The sequence below is a fragment of the Barbus barbus genome, assembly GCF_936440315.1.
Source record: "Barbus barbus genome assembly, chromosome: 9".
In the NCBI taxonomy this organism is placed as follows: Eukaryota; Metazoa; Chordata; class Actinopteri; order Cypriniformes; family Cyprinidae; genus Barbus; species Barbus barbus.
Genome location: NC_136737.1, coordinates 2,244,738 through 2,268,869, shown reverse-complemented (window position 1 = coordinate 2,268,869; position 24,132 = coordinate 2,244,738). Strand labels below are relative to the sequence as shown.

The window sequence follows — 24,132 nt, the reverse complement described above, 5'->3', positions numbered from 1 at the left end:
GAAAAAACACAGTGAAATATCGATGAAACAACCCGTGTAAAGTGTGTTTTAAAATGATATAAATTAGCGAGAACTGCTCACCTCACAAAACACCACACTGACGCGCGTGCGTGATGACGTCATCGTCACAAGGCGAAACCAAGGTGATCAAAACCGCGCCAAATTCTGATCTCAATATACAGCTCATATTTAAAATACAATAGAATAACTTATGCCACTCAAGATTTGTCTAAGATCATTTTTGTAGATAGTTTGATCAGTTTTTCCACAATACAATAATTATACATGTGTTAATGAGATAAATTAACTGCTCTAAGGACCAAAAGCTGAACTGAACACCTGTCACTCTCTGAAATTTAATATTGGTTTGAGTAAGAGTTTATTAGAAAATAAATAACCTGAATTTTTATATTAAGTAGAGCATGAGCTCATAAATTGCTGATACATTTTTAATGTGTGATGATAACTTTTTAAATATTGTTTATAAATGTGTGTGCTGATGGAAATGATAATGAATTAATGTGAATGTAGAGAAAGAGTAGAGATATTTATTAGAAAAAGTCTTAAACTCATCACACTCCTTACACTCAATTCACAAAGTCATTAAACATATCAATTGTATTTTGTAACCATAAATGTAATTTCCACCACAAGAGGCAGTGTGCTGGAAATTATATTTCTCTAGTTTTTTGTGAAAAGATGGAAGATAGCTTCACTGATTAGCTATTAATTAATTAATTTATTTATTTAGTCATTTAGCAGACGCTTTTATCCAAAGCGACTTACAAATGAGGACATAAGAAGCAATCAAAACCAACAAAAGAGCAACAACGTGCAAGTGCTATTACAAGTCTTGGTTAGCCTAACGCAGTACAGATAATTATTATTATTATTGTTATTTTTAATAAAAAGACATAGATAAAATACAATTAGAATAGATAGTGCTAGAGTTAGAGGGTCAAGTAAAGATGAAACAGATGAGTTTTTAGCCGTTTCTTGAAGATGGGTAAGGATTCGGCTGCTCGGATCGAGTTGGGCAGGTCATTCCACCAGATGGGAGCAGTTAATGAAAAAGTCCTTGAAAGTGTTTTTCTGTGTCTTTGGGATGGTACAATAATTCGTTGTTCACTTGAAGAACGCAAGCTTCTAGAGGGCACATAAGTCTGAAGTAAAGAATTTAGGTAAAGGGGTGCAGAGCCAGTGGTGGTTCTGTAGGCAAACATTAATGCCTTGAATTTAATGCGAGCAGCTATTGGTAGCCAGTGCAAATTGATGAACAGAGGCGTGACGTGCGTTCTTTTCGGCTCATTAAAGATTAATCTTGCAGCTGCATTTTGGATTAATTGTAGAGGTTTAATAGAATTGGTTGGAAGACCTGCCAAGAGAGCATTGCAATAGTCAAGTCTGGACAGAACAAGAGCCTGAACAAGGAGTTGTGTTGCATGTTCCGAGAGAAAGGGCCTGATCTTCTTAATATTATATAATGCAAATCTGCAGGACCGGGCAGTTTTAACAATGTGGTCTGAGAAATTCAGCTTATCATCAATCACAACTCCAAGGTTTCTGGCTGTTTTTGAAGGAGTTATGGTAGATGAGCCTAACTGGAAGCTGAGATTGTGATGAAGCGATGGGTTAGCTGAAATTACAAGCAGTTCTGTCTTAGCTAGGTTAAGTTGAAGGTGATGGTCCATCATCCAGCAAGAAATGTCTGTTAGACACGCAGAGATGCGAGTAGCTATCGTCGGATCATCAGGATGGAATGAGAGGTAGAGTTGAGTGTCATCAGCATAGCAGTGATATGAAAAGCCATGTTTCTGAATGACAGAACCTAGTGATGCCATGTAGACAGAGAAGAGAAGTGGTCCAAGAACTGAGCCCTGAGGCACCCCAGTAGCTAGATGTTGCGACTTGGATACCTCACCTCTCCAAGATACTTTGAAGGACCTATCAGAGAGGTAAGACTCAAACCACTGGAGTGCGGTTCCTGAGAAGCCCTTTCTCAATAGGGATGACAAGAGGATCTGATGGTTGACTGTATCAAAAGCAGCAGACAAATCTAGCAAGATGAGTAATGAAGATTTGTCAGCCGCTCTTGCAAGTCTTAGGGCTTCAACAACAGAAAGCAAGGCAGTTTCGGTCAAATGTCCACTTCTGAAGCCAGATTGGTTACTGTCCAGGAGGTTGTTCTGTGTGAGAAAGACAGAGACTTGGTTGAACACAACTCGTTCAAGTGTTTTTGCAATGAAAGGAAGAAGGGAAACCGGTCTATAGTTCCCAAAAAGAGTTGGGTTAAGAGTGGGTTTTTTAAGAAGTGGAGTTATACGAGCCTGTTTAAATGCAGAGGGGAAAATTCCAGTGTGAAGGGATGTGTTAACGATGTGAGTGAGTGCAGGTACGACTGCAGGTGAAATGGCTTGAAGGAGATGAGATGGAATAGGATCAAGCGGACAGGTAGTAGGATGACTGGAAAGGATGAGTTTAGAGACTTCTGCCTCAGAGAGTGGAGAGAAGGATGTGAACGAGTGTATGTTTGCTGGTAAGATATGCTTGATAGATTGTGGTGTGGAAAATTGTGCAGTGAGGTTTGTAATTTTATTAATGAAGAATGTGGCAAAGTCATCAGCTGTTAGAGATGATGAAGGAGGGGGAGGAGGAGGACAAAGGAGGGAGGAAAATGTTTTAAATAGCATACGAGAGTTAGGTGAGTTGTTAATTTTGTCATGATAGTATGTCCTTTTAGCAGTGGAAACATTAGCAGAGAAGTCAGAGAGGAGTGATCGATATAAATTAAGGTCAGTAGGATTTTGTGATTTGCGCCATACCCTTTCTGCAGCCCTGAGTTTAGAACGATGTTTTTGGAGAACATCAGATAGCCAAGGGGCAGAAGGGGTACTACGGGCTGGCTTGGATGAAAAGGGGCAGAAAGTATCTAAACAAGACGTCAGAGTGGAACAGAAAGTATCAGTAGCACTGTTAGCATCAAGAGAGTATAACTGTTTAGGGGGAGGAAGCGAAGATGAAACCATAGCAGATAGCAGGGAGGGTGAGATTGAACGCAAGTTACGTCAAAAATTGACATGTGGAGGGATATGTGATGTGTCAGGAATCATGTTGAGGTTAAGAGTAAGGAGGATGTGATCTGAGGTGTGCAGTGGAGTAACCAGCACATGATCAGTGGAGCAGTGCCGTGTGTAAATAAGGTCCAGCTGGTTCCCTGATTTGTGAGTAGCCGTAGTTAGCACTCTCTTGAGATCAAAAGACGCAAGCAGAGTGTGGAAGTCTGCAGCCTGAGGTTTATCTAGGTGGATGTTGAAGTCTCCAAGTAAGACAAAGGGAGTACCATCCTGAGGAAAGGTTGAGAGCAATAAATCTAATTCTTCCACAAAATTACCTAGTGATCCTGGAGGACGATAAACAACTACAAAATGGATTTTTAGAGGGTAGGTAATAGTAACCGAATGCGATTCAAAAGAGTTGTTGATACTCAGAGATGGTAAAGGAGTAAATGTCCAATTATTAGAGATGAGCAGACCAGTACCTCCACCTCTTCCAGTCAAACGGGGGGTGTGGGAAAAGGAGAAATTATTGGAGAGTGCTGCAGGTGTAACATTGTCCTCTGGTTTGATCCAGGTCTCTGTCAGGGCCATGAGGTTTAACGTTGAATGACTAGTAATGGAAGTAATGAAATCAGCTTTGTTGACAGCAGACTGACAATTCCAGAGACCAATAGAAAAAGAAAATAATGTATTAGCAGACATAGGCAAAGTGCGCAGGTTGATAGGATTGCGCCGTCTACAGTGTGTGATGCGTGGTTTGCGAGTGGTAGTGATGGTAGTGATCTGGAAACACATAGTAAGAATAGGCTATATAAACTGAAACAGAAATGAAACAAGTAGTAGGAATGATGATAATTAAAAATCGATACTTATGTCCTCTTCCGATGTCCCTGCTCGGTGGAGTCGCACGGTAGAGTCGATGGTCTTTACACTCTTCGGTCTTCACACGAGGAGGGCTTTACACGAGGGCTGCCGCGACCGCTGCCGCGGTATAATAACCTTTTTTTATACCCGTCAAACAAATCACTACTACAATTCAGCTGGACCCACTTTCCTGTTTATCAACTACAAATGGCCAAGCAAGTGCACACACTGACAAGATACGCGATACAGTACGAGACCAAACGCGATTTCAGCAACTCTCAACACAGTAAACAAAATAAGCGTTTCCTAGCAACGGCAAATGCGCTAAACACTGAGACAAGTAAATACACTTACGAGCTGATTTTAAACTTCCGCTGATAGACTGCTTCTCTTAAAGACCACTTCATTACACTGCCTTCTGCTGGCGCTTGAACCCACTTTCCTGTTTATCAACTACAAATGGCCAAGCAAGTGCACACACTGACAAGATACACGATACAGTACGAGACCAAACGCGATTTCAGCAACTCTCATCCTAGTAAACAAAATAAGCGTTTCCTAGCAACGGCAAATGCGCTAAACACTGAGACAAGTAAATACACTTACGAGCTGATTTTAAACTTCCGCTGATAGACTGCTTCTCTTAAAGACCACTTCATTACACTGCCTTCTGCTGGCGCTTGAACCCACTTTCCTGTTTATCAACTACAAATGGCCAAGCAAGTGCACACACTGACAAGATACACGATACAGTACGAGACCAAACGCGATTTCAGCAACTCTCATCCTAGTAAACAAAATAAGCGTTTCCTAGCAACGGCAAATGCGCTAAACACTGAGACAAGTAAATACACTTACGAGCTGATTTTAAACTTCCGCTGATAGACTGCTTCTCTTAAAGACCACTTCATTACACTGCCTTCTGCTGGCGCTTGAACCCACTTTCCTGTTTATCAACTACAAATGGCCAAGCAAGTGCACACACTGACAAGATACGCGATACAGTACGAGACCAAACGCGATTAGCACCACAATCTCTTCAAATTAACTAATCAGAACTGAGCTAAAACGCAGTACAGTTATTTTATTGGTTAAAAGTCACACATAAGGTCAGTGGCAGTCCTAGACTTCTGGGGGCCCTACGCTAAACTGTGTCGGTGGGGTGTCGGTTTAGTGGGGTATGAGTGGTTATGAACGAATGCATGAAACACATTTGTCCGTGTTTCACTCTGTCTGAAATCGCGCTCGCAGAAAGCGCTTGAGAAACAGTGTCTCTTCCGCGGCTCGGTATGCTTTCAACTCATATTTTTAGTCTCGAGCAAGACTGTACGACATTCACGTTATATTATTTGACTGATTTTTACGTAGAAAGGGGGGCAGCGCACCGCATTAAAATAAATAATCATTCATGTTTTCATAACCGCTGGCCAAATTCAGAAACTAAACTAAAATTAAATCATCTTTGAGAGCAAGGGGGTCCCCTGGTGTTTTGGGGACCCTACACATCTTGTGTATTTTGCGTATAGAGAGGATCGGCTCTGCTAAAGGTGTTTGGTCATATTTGACTGCCAAGGTGTGTTTCCTCTAGGATTTTTTCCAGCTGTGGCGGCAGGCTGTATTTCCACCGGGGGGGGGGGGAGTTTCCCGTGGACCATGCCCCTTTTCTTCTGTCATATATAACAGCATGTGTTTATATGCTATTTCTTTCTAACTTGTTCACTGAAGATAAGTGACTGCGTTATCGAGAATGATTGTTGAGATGTCCATTTTCACATAATTCTGTATGTATGCGTCTGATCAAACACAAGGAAATGCGAATGAAGAATGAGCTCGGTGTTCGCGCGCGCTTATAAATCTGTGCACGGGCGCCGTGTCTGGCAGAAATCAGTGCACGGACAGTGAAATAAGTTCTATTCGCCTCGTCTTGCGCTGGAATGGCTTAAAATCACTCGAATGTGTAAATTGCCAAGATAAAACACATACAAATGATAAATATTCACTCTATGATGGTTCATTTTTGCAATTAGTCTGTTAATCAATGAATCGAGTGACGTCACTGAAAAGCTGCAGCCGTGGCGGGGATGATTTTTGGTGTGGCGGGCCGCCACGGCAGAATGAATGTAGCGGAAACACTGGAGTATGAGAACATATTAAAGGGTTACTCCACCCCAAAATGAAAATGTTGTCATTAATCACTTAACCCCATGCAGTGTTATTTTCGTCAACAAAGACGACTACGAAAAATATTCGTTAACAAACATTTTTTCCTGTGACTAAGACGAGACGTCGACGAGCTAAAAATAATGTCTGATGGTAAAAAACTATGACGAAATTAACTATAATGGGGACTATATACGGGACTATAATGTTATTTGAGGACTACCGGACATATAAAATACATCCTATATAGGCTATGTTAACTGTCTTGTCTTTCAAAATGTTATTGGATTGCAATCGGATGAGGGGCGTTCTCATATCTAGTCTCAGTATCATGGCAGCCGCAGCAGACAGACAGGCTGCACCCGAAGGGTTAAGGATAAGGTGACCAGACTTCCCGTTTTTCCCGGGAGTCACAATTCATTGTCGTTTAATTAAAAGTTAGTGAAGGCAGGATAGGCTGAATCACGCTGATAGCAGTGCTCTCTCTCGCGCACGCTCCACTTCTTCAGTCCTCATATACAGCGCGTGACCAGATCTCAGTGCTCAAATACACACAGCAGTCCAAATGACTATTGTGTAGAGTATCTCACGTAAATACAGTCGGTTATGGCTTAAGTGAACGTAAACAGGTGGGTGAAAACTGAACGTGTGTCAGTATAACAACAACATGCCTTCTGTCTTAAAGGGACAGCATTCCTACCTATCTGTGTCATTAATGTTAACCAACAAAAGAAGTAAACCTACTGTATCTGAAAAATGAATTTAATTTGTATCTCTTTCGTATTTGTCTTATTGTCTTATTCTGCTTCTTTTAAAAAATTTATAAATTAATATATTATATATATATTATATATGAACAACTATATTTTACAATATGAATTTTATGAAGCGACGAAAATACTTTTTGTATGCAAAAAAACTAAAATAATGCATTTATTCAACAATTTGCAGTGCCGCACAGATACATCTTCTACATGTATTTACGCTTTGATTTGAAGGAAAACAGTATATCATATTAATATGCAAAACTGTTAGCCAATGATAGCAGTGAGAATTCACTTTAGTGTCTTGAATGTGCCCCGCCTATAAAAACAGACTGCAGAGAGGGTCCAAACCCGGATACAAAATAGCCTATTATATCTAAATTATAATGTTTTTTTTTTAAGTAAACATTTTGCTAATATTATAGGTGCATCACAGAGAACACTGTAAAATAATAAAAAAATGCAATACATGATTTCAATTATATTAAAACTGGCCTTAGAAATGGCCTAACATAAGTCCACTCTTAAACCACATTGACATGCTGAGGTAGGACCTGGAATGTAGAGTTCATGCTGGAATTAAAGCCTATAAATTTCACTGAGCTGAAGCAGTTCTGTCCTCAATTCTGTGGCAAATTATCTAGGTCCATGTTAACAGATGGATCTGAATTCTATCCAAACACTAGGGATTGCCACAAAACTTACCTCAGTATCTCTAATTTGCAATTTATATTCTTTAGTCCAGTGCAGAGCAGCTTCACTCCTGAATCCTGCAGATTATTATTGTTCATGTTCAGTTCTTTCAGGTTGGTATCTGATCCAAGAACTGTAGCCAGAGCTCGACAGCTTTTATCTGTCAAGTCACAATCATTTAGCCTACAAGAGAAACATAAAATATCAAACATCAATTATTTTTACATGGGCAGTAAATATACTGCATATTTATTAGAATGTTATTGATTCAAATTTCCTACATAAATCAAACTAGCATGTTTGAATAAAATGTAATAAAATATGTAAATGAATGGGTTTATATAATTAATGGCAATGAGTTATACATTTGAAAGTGCTGCTCTATTATCTTGATGAGTGTCTCGAGGTGGAAAATCTGGAGGTTAATCATTTATGCATTGAGGTTATGCAAGAGTATATCTCCTTTATACCAGAAGTTTAAGAAGCTGAACTGCATATTTGAGTAAAAATAACTATCTGGAACAATGTGTTTTATAATAACATGATGTGCTTCTTCTGCAGCTAACTAAACAGCGATTTTGAAGAGAGAAATTTCAACATAAAACACATGTGAATCTAATAAAAAACATTGCACTGCACTTTAATTCCAAAGGACTGCAATTTTTAAAGAAAAAAAAGAATAAAGTTAAACAAAAGGTGTTATGATTTAACCCTAAAAGAGATATATACTTATAATTGGTATATGGTTAATAATCACTACAGATCAGGGGTGTCCAAACCTGCTATGAATCAATGTAGATAAATGCAATTTTAAGATGACAACAAAACATGACATAATATATTAAATAACTTACAGAGCTCTTTTAGAGGTTTTGATGACTGCTGATAGTCTAATGAGACACTCGTCTGATTTCTTGAATTTCTGAAGCTCAAACTCCTCCAGCTCCTCCTCTGATGTCAACAACACAAAGACCAAAGCAGACCACTGGGCAGGTGAAAGATCAACAGATGAAAGACTTCCTTTGCTAAGGTGGGTCTGAATCTCTTTCACCAGAGTTTGGTCGTTCAGTTCATTCAGACAGTAGAACAGATTGATGGATCTCTCTGGAGACAGATTAGCTTCAAATTTCTGCTTGATGTACTGGACTATTTCCTTTTTGCTCTGGTCATTGGCGTCTTCCTGTGTCAACAGACCCTGTAAGAGTCGCTGATTGGACTGGAGTGACAAACCAAGGAGGAAGCGAAGAAAAAGATCCAGGTGTCCATTATCACTCTCTAGTGCCTTGTCCACTGCAGTCTTGAGCAAATCAATCATGGTTTCACTTTTGTTTTCCTGTTCTGTAGAGTCTTGATCAAACACATATTTCTTGTTGATGTCCAGAAACAGATGTGCATAAAGAGCTGCAATAAACTCTTGAATGCTCAAGTGAACGAAGCAGTACATGGTACCCAGAACGATCCCTGTTTCCTCCTTAAAGATCTGGGTACACATGCCGGAGTACACTGATGCCTTATAGACGTCAATACCACAGGCTTCCAGATCTGTGTCATAGAAGATCACATTGTTTCTCTCCAGCTGATGAAATGCCAGTTTCCCCAGTGAAAAGATGGCATCTTTATCCCAGGAAACATCTGGTGTATATTCTCCATCATACTTTCGTCTGCTCTGCTGGATCTGAAATCTGAGGAAGTGTGTGTACATTTGTGTCAGAGTCTTAGGAGTGTCTTCAGTATTTGACTCCTGCAGTGTTTTGGAGGCATCATCAGCCTGATTATTTTTCACAACATTATTTCTTTTCACCTCTAAAATGTTCTGGAGAACAGTGGCTGAAATCCAGCAGAAGACTGGGATGTGGCACATGATAAAGAGACTCTTTGATTGTTTAACATGAACAATGATTTCTTTGGCCAGATTCTCATCCATTAATCTTTTTCTGAAGAACTCCTCCTTTTGTGCATCATTGAATCCTCGTATCTCTGTCAGCCGGTCGATACAGTCAGGAGGAATCTTACTGGCAGCTGCTGGTCTGGTGGTGATCCAGATGAGAGCAGAAGGAAACAGATTTCCCTTGATGAGGTTTGTGAGGAGAACATCCAGAGAGGCTGGTGATGATACATCAGACCACGTCTCATTACCATTGAAGTTTAGAGGAAGACGAAATTCATCCAAACCATCAAGAATGAACAGGACGTTTTGGTTCCTTCTTGTAAGCTTCAGTCCTTTTGTCTCTGGGAAAAACTGAGTTATAAGGTCCATCAAACTTAGCTTTTCTTGCTCCTTTAAGTTCATCTCTCTAAATGGAAGAGGAAATATGAAGCTGATATCTTGATTTTCTTTTCCTTCGGCCCAATCCAGAACAAACTTCTGCACAGAGACTGATTTTCCGATGCTTGGTAGCCAGTGCAAATTGATGAACAGAGGCGTGACGTGCGTTCTTTTCGGCTCATTAAAGATTAATCTAATTAATTAAATCTCATTTTAATTAATACTTAGCATGTCATGTATGCAAAATACTCTTATTTAACTTATTTTTTTTAGCTTTTTAAAAACACCCTTGAAGGTACAGCATGTTTGGAAATGACGTATAATAAATATATTAACAGATCAAGCAATATTTACCTTGATTTTTCTTCATTGTTGTTGATGAAAATGTAAATTCCCTTCACGTCCAGCATGTGCTCTGATGCCATAGAAAACACCTAAACAATCTTTCACACAAACTTCTTAAAGAGACATTACAGTGTTGTGCTGGAAATGACACCGATACTGGGCGACAGATATATTTTGTATAAAAAGTAATATTAATAGTGGTCTCTATATACTATTATTTTACTAGTGTTTAATTCAGGTGCATAAATAGTTACCAGATATGTCATATCTTTAAACTTTATGTTCATTGTTGAAGTTTAAAAGTCTGGGTGTGCGACAAGGAGAAAGCGTGATTTTGACGCCTATAAAGAGGTTGAAAAGTATGAAAAAAAATCATAATAGAAAAGTAGTAAAAAGTTGTTAAGGTGGTTTTATTGTTAGTTTGGCAAAGAGAGTGGAATTTGTCCAAAATTATATGTATTTTTAAAAATGTGACCAAAGAACATAAAAGTGCCCATAGTCTAAGAATCGCCAAATTACATTTATCGATAATAATAACAGAATTTGGCGCGTTTTTGATAATCTACCGTTGGTTTCGCCTCGCGGTGATGACATCATCATTCGCGCGCTTCAGTGGAGAGTTTCTGAGGTCAGCAGTTCACGCTTTTTCACGTAAAATACACGTTATTTATTTGGTTTAATCAACATTTTTTCTGAATAGTGTTTATGGTCTCGTTTATAAAGAAGGATTTGTCGACAAGGGGAAACTATTTTGTTGTTATGAATGTTCACAATGTCATATAAAGATAGTTGTCAATGTCTTTATATTCGTTGCATTTTTTTATGAGAAAATATTATCACTTGAAAAATTATTTTTCAATAGAGCAATAGGCTTTTAGTAAATATTGTGACTAAAATAATCAGTTTCTATCAGCAAACACTCAGAATAAAGTGAGATGATCTGCTGCTGATCCTGAATGGCTTGTTTAATGAGTGTTTATAGTCTGAGGCTCATCAATATTATCAGCTGCTGAAAATCCTCTTTATTTCATGTCAATAGATCCTGTTTTCACCTCATTCATTATGCAGATCTCCTGTAAATTGCCAGTTAAAGTTCATTTCATTCTTATCAGAGACTTTGCGTTCACTATTATGATATCTACAAGATACAGATGTCCTAACAGCATTTCTTTCATTAGTCTGTGTTAAACTGTTTAATGTAAACCAAAACAAAATAAAAGTAAAAAATTTAATGTAAACCAAAACAAAATAAAAACCAATGAACAAAACTTTAAACTCAAATGGAAGGAATTATGGAAACACTGATTTTTGTTGGTTACATAACTGTACTTTTGTTTATTCTTTTGACTTTTATTCTTAAAATTGTAGTATTTGTAAATATTAAATGTAAATATCTATATTTTCATGTGTTTCAGACCTGAAGAATCACTTGAAAGTTCATTCAAAGGAGAAACCACATTCATGTTCTTTCTGTGGAAAGAGTTTTTCACTTCTGCAGAATTTAAAACTTCATCAGAAGATACACACTGGTGTGAGAGAATATATGTGCTTTGAGTGTGAGAAGACTTTTATTACAGCTGAAGATTTGAAACTGCACCAGATGATCCACACTGGAGAGAAACCTTACAAGTGTTCACACTGCAACAAGAGATTCAGTCGGTTAGATACCCTGAAAACACATGAGAGGATCCACACTGGAGAGAAACCTTACAAGTGTTCACACTGCGACAAGAGATTCAGTCGGTCAGGACATCTGAAAACACATGAGAGGATCCACACTGGAGAGAAACCGTATCACTGCACTGCATGAGGGAAGAGTTTCAGTTGTTCATCTAATCTATGCAGTCAGAGAAAGGGACCGATGGCTGGCCGGGGTTCGTCTTTGGGAAATGTGCGTGTAGGCTACTTCTAAAATGTTTGGTTGGTAAAATAAATGTTGTAATTTCAAATCAGAGCGTCTTCCGTGTCTGGAATCGATGTATTCTTGAGTCTATAAGGTAACAATAATATAATCAGATAACCTTGTTTGAAATGGGTTTGGCTAAAAGAAAATTTTGGTCAGATTTATACTAATTCAAGTGTTCAGATCCTTGGGAATAAATCATTTGTCACCTCAGGTTATGTTAGGAAATGGCCCAAAGCAATCAAGAATATTAAATTAATTCATTATTTTCTTAAGAGAAACAAGATTGATGAATATAATTGAAGAGATTGTAGTATTATTTAGTTCTTCCTAAACATTATGCGCTCCACGCTCCTATCCAGCAGGTGGCGGGACTGCACCAGTTTAGTTGGTCTGCCAACCGCCATTAATACCAGAAGAAGAAGAAGAAGAAGAAGAAGAAGAAGAAGAAGAAAACGAAAGTAAACACGGGAAATACGCAGATAGCAAGAGAAAGCGTTGCTCGTTGGATTTGATCCATGCCATGTCCTAGAAACATTTTTATAGACACAACTTTAGCACAGACGCTACTAATTTTAACTCTCGCGGACATTGTTTTTGTTTATTTAATCCAATCCGTCTGAGAGATATGATAATTAATTGATATCAAGCTACAGGCCTAAAGCACAGAACAATGATCGTTTCATATACGTATAAATGCTCTTCTTAGTGGACAAGACTGCAAGTAAGTTTTCAGAAAGGGTTTATTGAAAGCGAATGTGTTTCTGAAGGTTTTTCTGTATTTCTGCTTCTGTTTTATTCTGTTGTTTCTGTGAAGCGAAATCGAAAGTATTGTTAATCCAGCCATTTCTCATCAAGATCATGTGGTTATTCTACATGAGTGCATTTGTTTGTTACTCACTTTATTTTCTAGTGTTTTTTGTTGCTGTTGCTGGTAACTCAACATATTGATTGATCTGATTAATATCCATCATCTCCAGGTCATACTGAACAGCAGATTGTTGTCTCATTAGTGCTGATCAATAACAGTTTAGCTGCAGTATGTCAGAGGAGCGAGGAAAGATGAGTCTCTCACAGAAACAGAGGTAAGACTGAGTCTGCTTTCAGAGAATCATTTTAAACACTGCTGGAGTTTCTCATGTTTCCTCTTTAGTGTGTAATGTATCTGTTTGTGTAAGATCTTCAACAAACACAGATGAACCTCCTGTAGTGAAGTTTCTCTTCTCTCTTTGTGTCATTAGTGTAAGATCAGGCTCACATGTGTCTGTGAAGAGTGACCGGTCAAAGCATGGTGACATGCCAAACTTCAGTGAGAAAAAAACATCTATCAAAAGGTATTTATTATGTTTGACATTATAATATTGTGTTGGCTTATTTCTCCACTAAGATGCTTTTGATAGAAATTAATGAAATAAAACAATAAATCACTGATTTCCTCTTTATTGAACTCGGTCTGGAGCTTCGTTCCAGTAACACAATTACACAAGCAGCCATGGGAAATTAACCATGTTTAACCAAATTAACTATGCAAAATAGATCATGCAGCCAAAAATTAATGTTTTTCCATCTATTCATAGTCATAGATGGACAAATGCATGTCTATACTGTGTTTAATTACCGTCCTCAACAGTACAGCTCTTTAAATGAGACTGAAGGAGCTCCTGTAGTAAAGTGTTTTGTTCTTTGTGTCATTAGTGTAAGATCAGGATCACATGTGTCCAGCTCTGTGTCTGTGAAGAGTGACCAGTCAAAACATGGAGGACCAGACTTCAGTGAAGAAACAACATCACAAATCAAAAGGTATTTGATGTGTTTCTATTTCTTATTTTCTGTCAGAAAGTGTATCAGTGAATAATTATCATGAAACTTATAATTCATAAATTTATCAAAGTATTGTTTTTCTCTTTGCTAAAATTTTTTTACAGGAGATGTTGGTCATATTTGTCCTAAAAATGCAGTATTTTGATTTATTTTATTTACTATCAGGCTTCAGGATGAAACATTAGATCCAGATTTACAGTCTCACAGGAACCACAAGAATTTTACAGACAGTCTCCTGCAGATCTTCCAGGTAATAAAACACATTTTCAATAATATTTAATAATAATTATAATAAATATGTTATTGAATAAGATTGTGACAGAACTTTTATTTCTAATTTCTTTAAAAAATAAATAAATAAGAATGAGAACTGTATTTTTATTAATAATTACAGCTAATTAACGCTTGTCTCAACTTTATTTTTTATGAATAAATAATTGTGACCATATGTATGTATGTATATGTGTGTGTGTATATATATATATATATATATATATATATATATAATATATATTTTAATAAAATCGTTTTTTTTTGTCTTGCTTTGTAGGATCTTGAAAGCAAAATGTTCAGATTTCTAAAGAAAAAGATGAAAATGTTTAAGAAAATATTACAAAAAGAGAACACACAATACTTCGTAAAGGATTTTAATGAGAACAGATCCAGTATCAAAGAAGCAGCTCTTGATCTCACGCTGTACTTCCTGAGAGAGATGAAGCAAGATGAAGCTGCTGATACTCTAGAAGGTAAGAGACTCTTGATCATCTGTCAGATTGTCATTTATAAATGTAGGAGAGAAAATAAGATTTAAAATGTCTGTGTTTCTGTTTAGATGAGCTGTTCATCATTCATCAGCTAAAATGTAGCCTAAAGAAGAAGTATCAATGTGTGTTTGAAGGAATTGCAAAGCAAGGTGACTCCACACTTCTGAATAACATCTACACAGATCTCTATATCACTCAGGGTTGTAGTGAACAGGTCAATACTGAACATGAGGTAAGACAGATTGAAGTTGCTTCCAGACGTCATGAATCACAGGAGATACAGGTTGAGTGCAAACATTTGTTTGAAGCACCTGAACAAGACAAGCAGATCAGAACTGTACTGACAAAAGGAGTTGCTGGCATCGGAAAATCAGTCTCTGTGCAGAAGTTTGTTCTGGATTGGGCCGAAGGAAAAGAAAATCAAGATATCAGCTTCATATTTCCTCTTCCATTTAGAGAGATGAACTTAAAGGAGCAAGAAAAGCTAAGTTTGATGGACCTTATAACTCAGTTTTTCCCAGAGACAAAAGGACTGAAGCTTACAAGAAGGAACCAAAACGTCCTGTTCATTCTTGATGGTTTGGATGAATTTCGTCTTCCTCTAGACTTCAGTGGTAATGAGACGTGGTCTGATGTATCATCACCAGCCTCTCTGGATGTTCTCCTACCAAACCTCATCAAGGGAAATCTGTTTCCTTCTGCTCTCATCTGGATCACCACCAGACCAGCAGCTTCCAGTAAGATTCCTCCTGACTGTATCGACCGGCTGACAGAGATACGAGGATTCAATGATGCTCAAAAGGAGGAGTTCTTCAGAAAAAGATTAATGGATGAGAATCTGGCCAAAGAAATCATTGTTCATGTTAAACAATCAAAGAGTCTCTTTATCATGTGCCACATCCCAGTCTTCTGCTGGATTTCAGCCACTGTTCTCCAGAACATTTTAGAGGTGAAAAGAAATAATGTTGTGAAAAATAATCAGGCTGATGATGCCTCCAAAACACTGCAGGAGTCAAATACTGAAGACACTCCTAAGACTCTGACACAAATGTACACACACTTCCTCAGATTTCAGATCCAGCAGAGCAGACGAAAGTATGATGGACAATATACACCAGATGTTTCCTGGGATAAAGATGCCATCTTTTCACTGGGGAAACTGGCATTTCATCAGCTGGAGAGAAACAATGTGATCTTCTATGACACAGATCTGGAAGCCTGTGGTATTGACGTCTATAAGGCATCAGTGTACTCCGGCATGTGTACCCAGATCTTTAAGGAGGAAACAGGGATCGTTCTGGGTACCATGTACTGCTTCGTTCACTTGAGCATTCAAGAGTTTATTGCAGCTCTTTATGCACATCTGTTTCTGGACATCAACAAGAAATATGTGTTTGATCAAGACTCTACAGAACAGGAAAACAAAAGTGAAACCATGATTGATTTGCTCAAGACTGCAGTGGACAAGGCACTAGAGAGTGATAATGGACACCTGGATCTTTTTCTTCGCTTCCTCCTTGGTTTGTCACTCCAGTCCAATCAGCGACTCTTACAGGGTCTGTTGACACAGGAAGACGCCAATGACCAGAGCAAAAAGGAAATAGTCCAGTACATCAAGCAGAAATTTGAAGCTAATCTGTCTCCAGAGAGATCCATCAATCTGTTCTACTGTCTGAATGAACTGAACGACCAAACTCTGGTGAAAGAGATTCAGACCCACCTTAGCAAAGGAAGTCTTTCATCTGTTGATCTTTCACCTGCCCAGTGGTCTGCTTTGGTCTTTGTGTTGTTGACATCAGAGGAGGAGCTGGAGGAGTTTGAGCTTCAGAAATTCAAGAAATCAGACGAGTGTCTCATTAGACTATCAGCAGTCATCAAAACCTCTAAAAGAGCTCTGTAAGTTATTTAATATATTATGTCATGTTTTGTTGTCATCTTAAAATTGCATTTATCTACATTGATTCATAGCAGGTTTGGACACCCCTGATCTGTAGTGATTATTAACCATATACCAATTATAAGTATATATCTCTTTTAGGGTTAAATCATAACACCTTTTGTTTAACTTTATTCTTTTTTTTCTTTAAAAATTGCAGTCCTTTGGAATTAAAGTGCAGTGCAATGTTTTTTATTAGATTCACATGTGTTTTATGTTGAAATTTCTCTCTTCAAAATCGCTGTTTAGTTAGCTGCAGAAGAAGCACATCATGTTATTATAAAACACATTGTTCCAGATAGTTATTTTTACTCAAATATGCAGTTCAGCTTCTTAAACTTCTGGTATAAAGGAGATATACTCTTGCATAACCTCAATGCATAAATGATTAACCTCCAGATTTTCCACCTCGAGACACTCATCAAGATAATAGAGCAGCACTTTCAAATGTATAACTCATTGCCATTAATTATATAAACCCATTCATTTACATATTTTATTACATTTTATTCAAACATGCTAGTTTGATTTATGTAGGAAATTTGAATCAATAACATTCTAATAAATATGCAGTATATTTACTGCCCATGTAAAAATAATTGATGTTTGATATTTTATGTTTCTCTTGTAGGCTAAATGATTGTGACTTGACAGATAAAAGCTGTCGAGCTCTGGCTACAGTTCTTGGATCAGATACCAACCTGAAAGAACTGAACATGAACAATAATAATCTGCAGGATTCAGGAGTGAAGCTGCTCTGCACTGGACTAAAGAATATAAATTGCAAATTAGAGATACTGAGGTAAGTTTTGTGGCAATCCCTAGTGTTTGGTTAGAATTCAGATCCATCTGTTAACATGGACCTAGATAATTTGCCACAGAATTGAGGACAGAACTGCTTCAGCTCAGTGAAATTTATAGGCTTTAATTCCAGCATGAACTCTACATTCCAGGTCCTACCTCAGCATGTCAATGTGGTTTAAGAGTGGACTTATGTTAGGCCATTTCTAAGGCCAGTTTTAATATAATTGAAATCATGTATTGCATTTTTTTATTATTTTACAGTGTTCTCTGTGATGCACCTATAATATTAGCAAAATGTTTACTTAAAAAAAAACATTATAATTTAGATATAATAGGCTATTTTGTATCCGGGTTTGGACCCTCTCTGCAGTCTGTTTTTATAGGCGGGGCACATTCAAGACACTAAAGTGAATTCTCACTGCTATCATTGGCTAACAGTTTTGCATATTAATATGATATACTGTTTTCCTTCAAATCAAAGCGTAAATACATGTAGAAGATGTATCTGTGCGGCACTGCAAATTGTTGAATAAATGCATTATTTTAGTTTTTTTGCATACAAAAAGTATTTTCGTCGCTTCATAAAATTCATATTGTAAAATATAGTTGTTCATATATAATATATATATAATATATTAATTTATAAATTTTTTAAAAGAAGCAGAATAAGACAATAAGACAAATACGAAAGAGATACAAATTAAATTCATTTTTCAGATACAGTAGGTTTACTTCTTTTGTTGGTTAACATTAATGACACAGATAGGTAGGAATGCTGTCCCTTTAAGACAGAAGGCATGTTGTTGTTATACTGACACACGTTCAGTTTTCACCCACCTGTTTACGTTCACTTAAGCCATAACCGACTGTATTTACGTGAGATACTCTACACAATAGTCATTTGGACTGCTGTGTGTATTTGAGCACTGAGATCTGGTCACGCGCTGTATATGAGGACTGAAGAAGTGGAGCGTGCGCGAGAGAGAGCACTGCTATCAGCGTGATTCAGCCTATCCTGCCTTCACTAACTTTTAATTAAACGACAATGAATTGTGACTCCCGGGAAAAACGGGAAGTCTGGTCACCTTATCCTTAACCCTTCGGGTGCAGCCTGTCTGTCTGCTGCGGCTGCCATGATACTGAGACTAGATATGAGAACGCCCCTCATCCGATTGCAATCCAATAACATTTTGAAAGACAAGACAGTTAACATAGCCTATATAGGATGTATTTTATATGTCCGGTAGTCCTCAAATAACATTATAGTCCCGTATATAGTCCCCATTATAGTTAATTTCGTCATAGTTTTTTACCATCAGACATTATTTTTAGCTCGTCGACGTCTCGTCTTAGTCACAGGAAAAAATGTTTGTTAACGAATATTTTTCGTAGTCGTCTTTGTTGACGAAAATAACACTGCATGGGGTTAAGTGATTAATGACAACATTTTCATTTTGGGGTGGAGTAACCCTTTAATATGTTCTCATACTCCAGTGTTTCCGCTACATTCATTCTGCCGTGGCGGCCCGCCACACCAAAAATCATCCCCGCCACGGCTGCAGCTTTTCAGTGACGTCACTCGATTCATTGATTAACAGACTAATTGCAAAAATGAACCATCATAGAGTGAATATTTATCATTTGTATGTGTTTTATCTTGGCAATTTACACATTCGAGTGATTTTAAGCCATTCCAGCGCAAGACGAGGCGAATAGAACTTATTTCACTGTCCGTGCACTGATTTCTGCCAGACACGGCGCCCGTGCACAGATTTATAAGCGCGCGCGAACACCGAGCTCATTCTTCATTCGCATTTCCTTGTGTTTGATCAGACGCATACATACAGAATTATGTGAAAATGGACATCTCAACAATCATTCTCGATAACGCAGTCACTTATCTTCAGTGAACAAGTTAGAAAGAAATAGCATATAAACACATGCTGTTATATATGACAGAAGAAAAGGGGCATGGTCCACGGGAAACTCCCCCCCCCGGTGGAAATACAGCCTGCCGCCACAGCTGGAAAAAATCCTAGAGGAAACACTCCTTGGCAGTCAAATATGACCAAACACCTTTAGCAGAGCCGATCCTCTCTATACGCAAAATACACAAGATGTGTAGGGTCCCCAAAACACCAGGGGACCCCCTTGCTCTCAAAGATGATTTAATTTTAGTTTAGTTTCTGAATTTGGCCAGCGGTTATGAAAACATGAATGATTATTTATTTTAATGCGGTGCGCTGCCCCCCTTTCTACGTAAAAATCAGTCAAATAATATAACGTGAATGTCGTACAGTCTTGCTCGAGACTAAAAATATGAGTTGAAAGCATACCGAGCCGCGGAAGAGACACTGTTTCTCAAGCGCTTTCTGCGAGCGCGATTTCAGACAGAGTGAAACACGGACAAATGTGTTTCATGCATTCGTTCATAACCACTCATACCCCACTAAACCGACACCCCACCGACACAGTTTAGCGTAGGGCCCCCAGAAGTCTAGGACTGCCACTGACCTTATGTGTGACTTTTAACCAATAAAATAACTGTACTGCGTTTTAGCTCAGTTCTGATTAGTTAATTTGAAGAGATTGTGGTGCTAATCGCGTTTGGTCTCGTACTGTATCGCGTATCTTGTCAGTGTGTGCACTTGCTTGGCCATTTGTAGTTGATAAACAGGAAAGTGGGTTCAAGCGCCAGCAGAAGGCAGTGTAATGAAGTGGTCTTTAAGAGAAGCAGTCTATCAGCGGAAGTTTAAAATCAGCTCGTAAGTGTATTTACTTGTCTCAGTGTTTAGCGCATTTGCCGTTGCTAGGAAACGCTTATTTTGTTTACTAGGATGAGAGTTGCTGAAATCGCGTTTGGTCTCGTACTGTATCGTGTATCTTGTCAGTGTGTGCACTTGCTTGGCCATTTGTAGTTGATAAACAGGAAAGTGGGTTCAAGCGCCAGCAGAAGGCAGTGTAATGAAGTGGTCTTTAAGAGAAGCAGTCTATCAGCGGAAGTTTAAAATCAGCTCGTAAGTGTATTTACTTGTCTCAGTGTTTAGCGCATTTGCCGTTGCTAGGAAACGCTTATTTTGTTTACTGTGTTGAGAGTTGCTGAAATCGCGTTTGGTCTCGTACTGTATCGCGTATCTTGTCAGTGTGTGCACTTGCTTGGCCATTTGTAGTTGATAAACAGGAAAGTGGGTCCAGCTGAATTGTAGTAGTGATTTGTTTGACGGGTATAAAAAAAGGTTATTATACCGCGGCAGCGGTCGCGGCAGCCCTCGTGTAAAGCCCTCCTCGTGTGAAGACCGAAGAGTGTAAAGACCATCGACTCTACCGTGCGACTCCACCGAGCAGGGACATCGGAAGAGGACATAAGTATCGATTTTTAATTATCATCATTCCTACTACTTGTTTCATTTCTGTTTCAGTTTATATAGCCTATTCTTACTATGTGTTTCCAGATCACTACCATCACTACCACTCGCAAACCACGCATCACACACTGTAGACGGCGCAATCCTATCAACCTGCGCACTTTGCCTATGTCTGCTAATACATTATTTTCTTTTTCTATTGGTCTCTGGAATTGTCAGTCTGCTGTCAACAAAGCTGATTTCATTACTTCCATTACTAGTCATTCAACGTTAAACCTCATGGCCCTGACAGAGACCTGGATCAAACCAGAGGACAATGTTACACCTGCAGCACTCTCCAATAATTTCTCCTTTTCCCACACCCCCCGTTTGACTGGAAGAGGTGGAGGTACTGGTCTGCTCATCTCTAATAATTGGACATTTACTCCTTTACCATCTCTGAGTATCAACAACTCTTTTGAATCGCATTCGGTTACTATTACCTACCCTCTAAAAATCCATTTTGTAGTTGTTTATCGTCCTCCAGGATCACTAGGTAATTTTGTGGAAGAATTAGATTTATTGCTCTCAACCTTTCCTCAGGATGGTACTCCCTTTGTCTTACTTGGAGACTTCAACATCCACCTAGATAAACCTCAGGCTGCAGACTTCCACACTCTGCTTGCGTCTTTTGATCTCAAGAGAGTGCTAACTACGGCTACTCACAAATCAGGGAACCAGCTGGACCTTATTTACACACGGCACTGCTCCACTGATCATGTGCTGGTTACTCCACTGCACACCTCAGATCACATCCTCCTTACTCTTAACCTCAACATGATTCCTGACACATCACATATCCCTCCACATGTCAATTTTCGACGTAACTTGCGTTCAATCTCACCCTCCCTGCTATCTGCTATGGTTTCATCTTCGCTTCCTCCCCCTAAACAGTTATCCTCTCTTGATGCTAACAGTGCTACTGATACTTTCTGTTCCACTCTGACGTCTTGTTTAGATACTTTCTGCCCCTTTTCATCCAAGCCAGCCCGTAGTACCCCTTCTGCCCCTTGGCTATCTGATGTTCTCCAAAAACATCGTTCTAAACTCAGGGCTGCAGAAAGGGTATGGCGCAAATCACAAAATCCTACTGACCTTAATTTATATCGATCACTCCTCTCTGACTTCTCTGCTAATGTTTCCACTGCTAAAAGGACATACTATCATGACAAAATTAACAACTCACCTAACTCTCGCATGCTATTTAAAACATTTTCCTCCCTCCTTTGTCCTCCTCCTCCCCCTCCTTCATCATCTCTAACAGCTGATGACTTTGCCACATTCTTCATTAATAAAATTACAAACCTCACTGCACAATTTTCCACACCACAATCTATCAAGCATATCTTACCAGCAAACATACACTCGTTCACATCCTTCTCTCCACTCTCTGAGGCAGAAGTCTCTAAACTCATCCTTTCCAGTCATCCTACTACCTGTCCGCTTGATCCTATTCCATCTCATCTCCTTCAAGCCATTTCACCTGCAGTCGTACCTGCACTCACTCACATCGTTAACACATCCCTTCACACTGGAATTTTCCCCTCTGCATTTAAACAGGCTCGTATAACTCCACTTCTTAAAAAACCCACTCTTAACCCAACTCTTTTTGGGAACTATAGACCGGTTTCCCTTCTTCCTTTCATTGCAAAAACACTTGAACGAGTTGTGTTCAACCAAGTCTCTGTCTTTCTCACACAGAACAACCTCCTGGACAGTAACCAATCTGGCTTCAGAAGTGGACATTTGACCGAAACTGCCTTGCTTTCTGTTGTTGAAGCCCTAAGACTTGCAAGAGCGGCTGACAAATCTTCATTACTCATCTTGCTAGATTTGTCTGCTGCTTTTGATACAGTCAACCATCAGATCCTCTTGTCATCCCTATTGAGAAAGGGCTTCTCAGGAACCGCACTCCAGTGGTTTGAGTCTTACCTCTCTGATAGGTCCTTCAAAGTATCTTGGAGAGGTGAGGTATCCAAGTCGCAACATCTAGCTACTGGGGTGCCTCAGGGCTCAGTTCTTGGACCACTTCTCTTCTCTGTCTACATGGCATCACTAGGTTCTGTCATTCAGAAACATGGCTTTTCATATCACTGCTATGCTGATGACACTCAACTCTACCTCTCATTCCATCCTGATGATCCGACGATAGCTACTCGCATCTCTGCGTGTCTAACAGACATTTCTTGCTGGATGATGGACCATCACCTTCAACTTAACCTAGCTAAGACAGAACTGCTTGTAATTTCAGCTAACCCATCGCTTCATCACAATCTCAGCTTCCAGTTAGGCTCATCTACCATAACTCCTTCAAAAACAGCCAGAAACCTTGGAGTTGTGATTGATGATAAGCTGAATTTCTCAGACCACATTGTTAAAACTGCCCGGTCCTGCAGATTTGCATTATATAATATTAAGAAGATCAGGCCCTTTCTCTCGGAACATGCAACACAACTCCTTGTTCAGGCTCTTGTTCTGTCCAGACTTGACTATTGCAATGCTCTCTTGGCAGGTCTTCCAACCAATTCTATTAAACCTCTACAATTAATCCAAAATGCCGCTGCAAGATTAATCTTTAATGAGCCGAAAAGAACGCACGTCACGCCTCTGTTCATCAATTTGCACTGGCTACCAATAGCTGCTCGCATTAAATTCAAGGCATTAATGTTTGCCTACAGAACCACCACTGGCTCTGCACCCCTTTACCTAAATTCTTTACTTCAGACTTATGTGCCCTCTAGAAGCTTGCGTTCTTCAAGTGAACAACGAATTATTGTACCATCCCAAAGACACAGAAAAACACTTTCAAGGACTTTTTCATTAACTGTTCCCATCTGGTGGAATGACCTGCCCAACTCGATCCGAGCAGCCGAATCCTTACCCATCTTCAAGAAACGGCTAAAAACTCATCTGTTTCATCTTTACTTGACCCTCTAACTCTAGCACTATCTATTCTAATTGTATTTTATCTATGTCTTTTTATTAAAAATAACAATAATAATAATAATTATCTGTACTGCGTTAGGCTAACCAAGACTTGTAATAGCACTTGCACGTTGTTGCTCTTTTGTTGGTTTTGATTGCTGCTTATGTCCTCATTTGTAAGTCGCTTTGGATAAAAGCGTCTGCTAAATGACTAAATAAATAAATAAATAAATATGTTTATTATTGAAATGTTGTTATATGCATGTGTCAATTTTATTTAATTTCTTTATTTTCTTAAATATGTGGGTATTTAGTATTTATAGAGTTGTAACTTTTTAGTTTTAGTTACTTTTTCTTATTTGTAAGTCGCTTTGGACAAAAGCGTCTGCTAAATGACAAAAGTAAAGTAAGTAAAGTAAAGTAAGTA

General features: G+C 38.7%; 3 protein-coding genes across 8 annotated transcripts in view; 1 reads left to right on the top strand and 2 right to left on the bottom strand.

Annotated features, from left to right (window-relative positions):
- LOC306874493 (uncharacterized protein) overlaps window positions 1-24,132 on the bottom strand; it is a 419,619-nt gene that overhangs the window by 319,917 nt on the left and 75,570 nt on the right. The window lies entirely within an intron of this gene.
- Window positions 1-24,132, top strand: part of LOC306874476 (NACHT, LRR and PYD domains-containing protein 12-like) — a 317,288-nt gene that overhangs the window by 277,892 nt on the left and 15,264 nt on the right. The gene's annotated exons all lie outside the window — the stretch shown is intronic.
- LOC306875387 (NLR family CARD domain-containing protein 3-like) lies at window positions 6,987-12,458 on the bottom strand (the record flags this gene model as incomplete). Its single annotated transcript, XM_079425902.1, has 3 exons — window positions 6,987-7,720; window positions 8,392-9,927; window positions 12,388-12,458. The coding sequence occupies 3 exons, from the start codon at window positions 12,456-12,458 to the stop codon at window positions 7,546-7,548; spliced, it is 1,782 nt and encodes a 593-aa protein (XP_079282028.1). The 3' UTR covers window positions 6,987-7,545.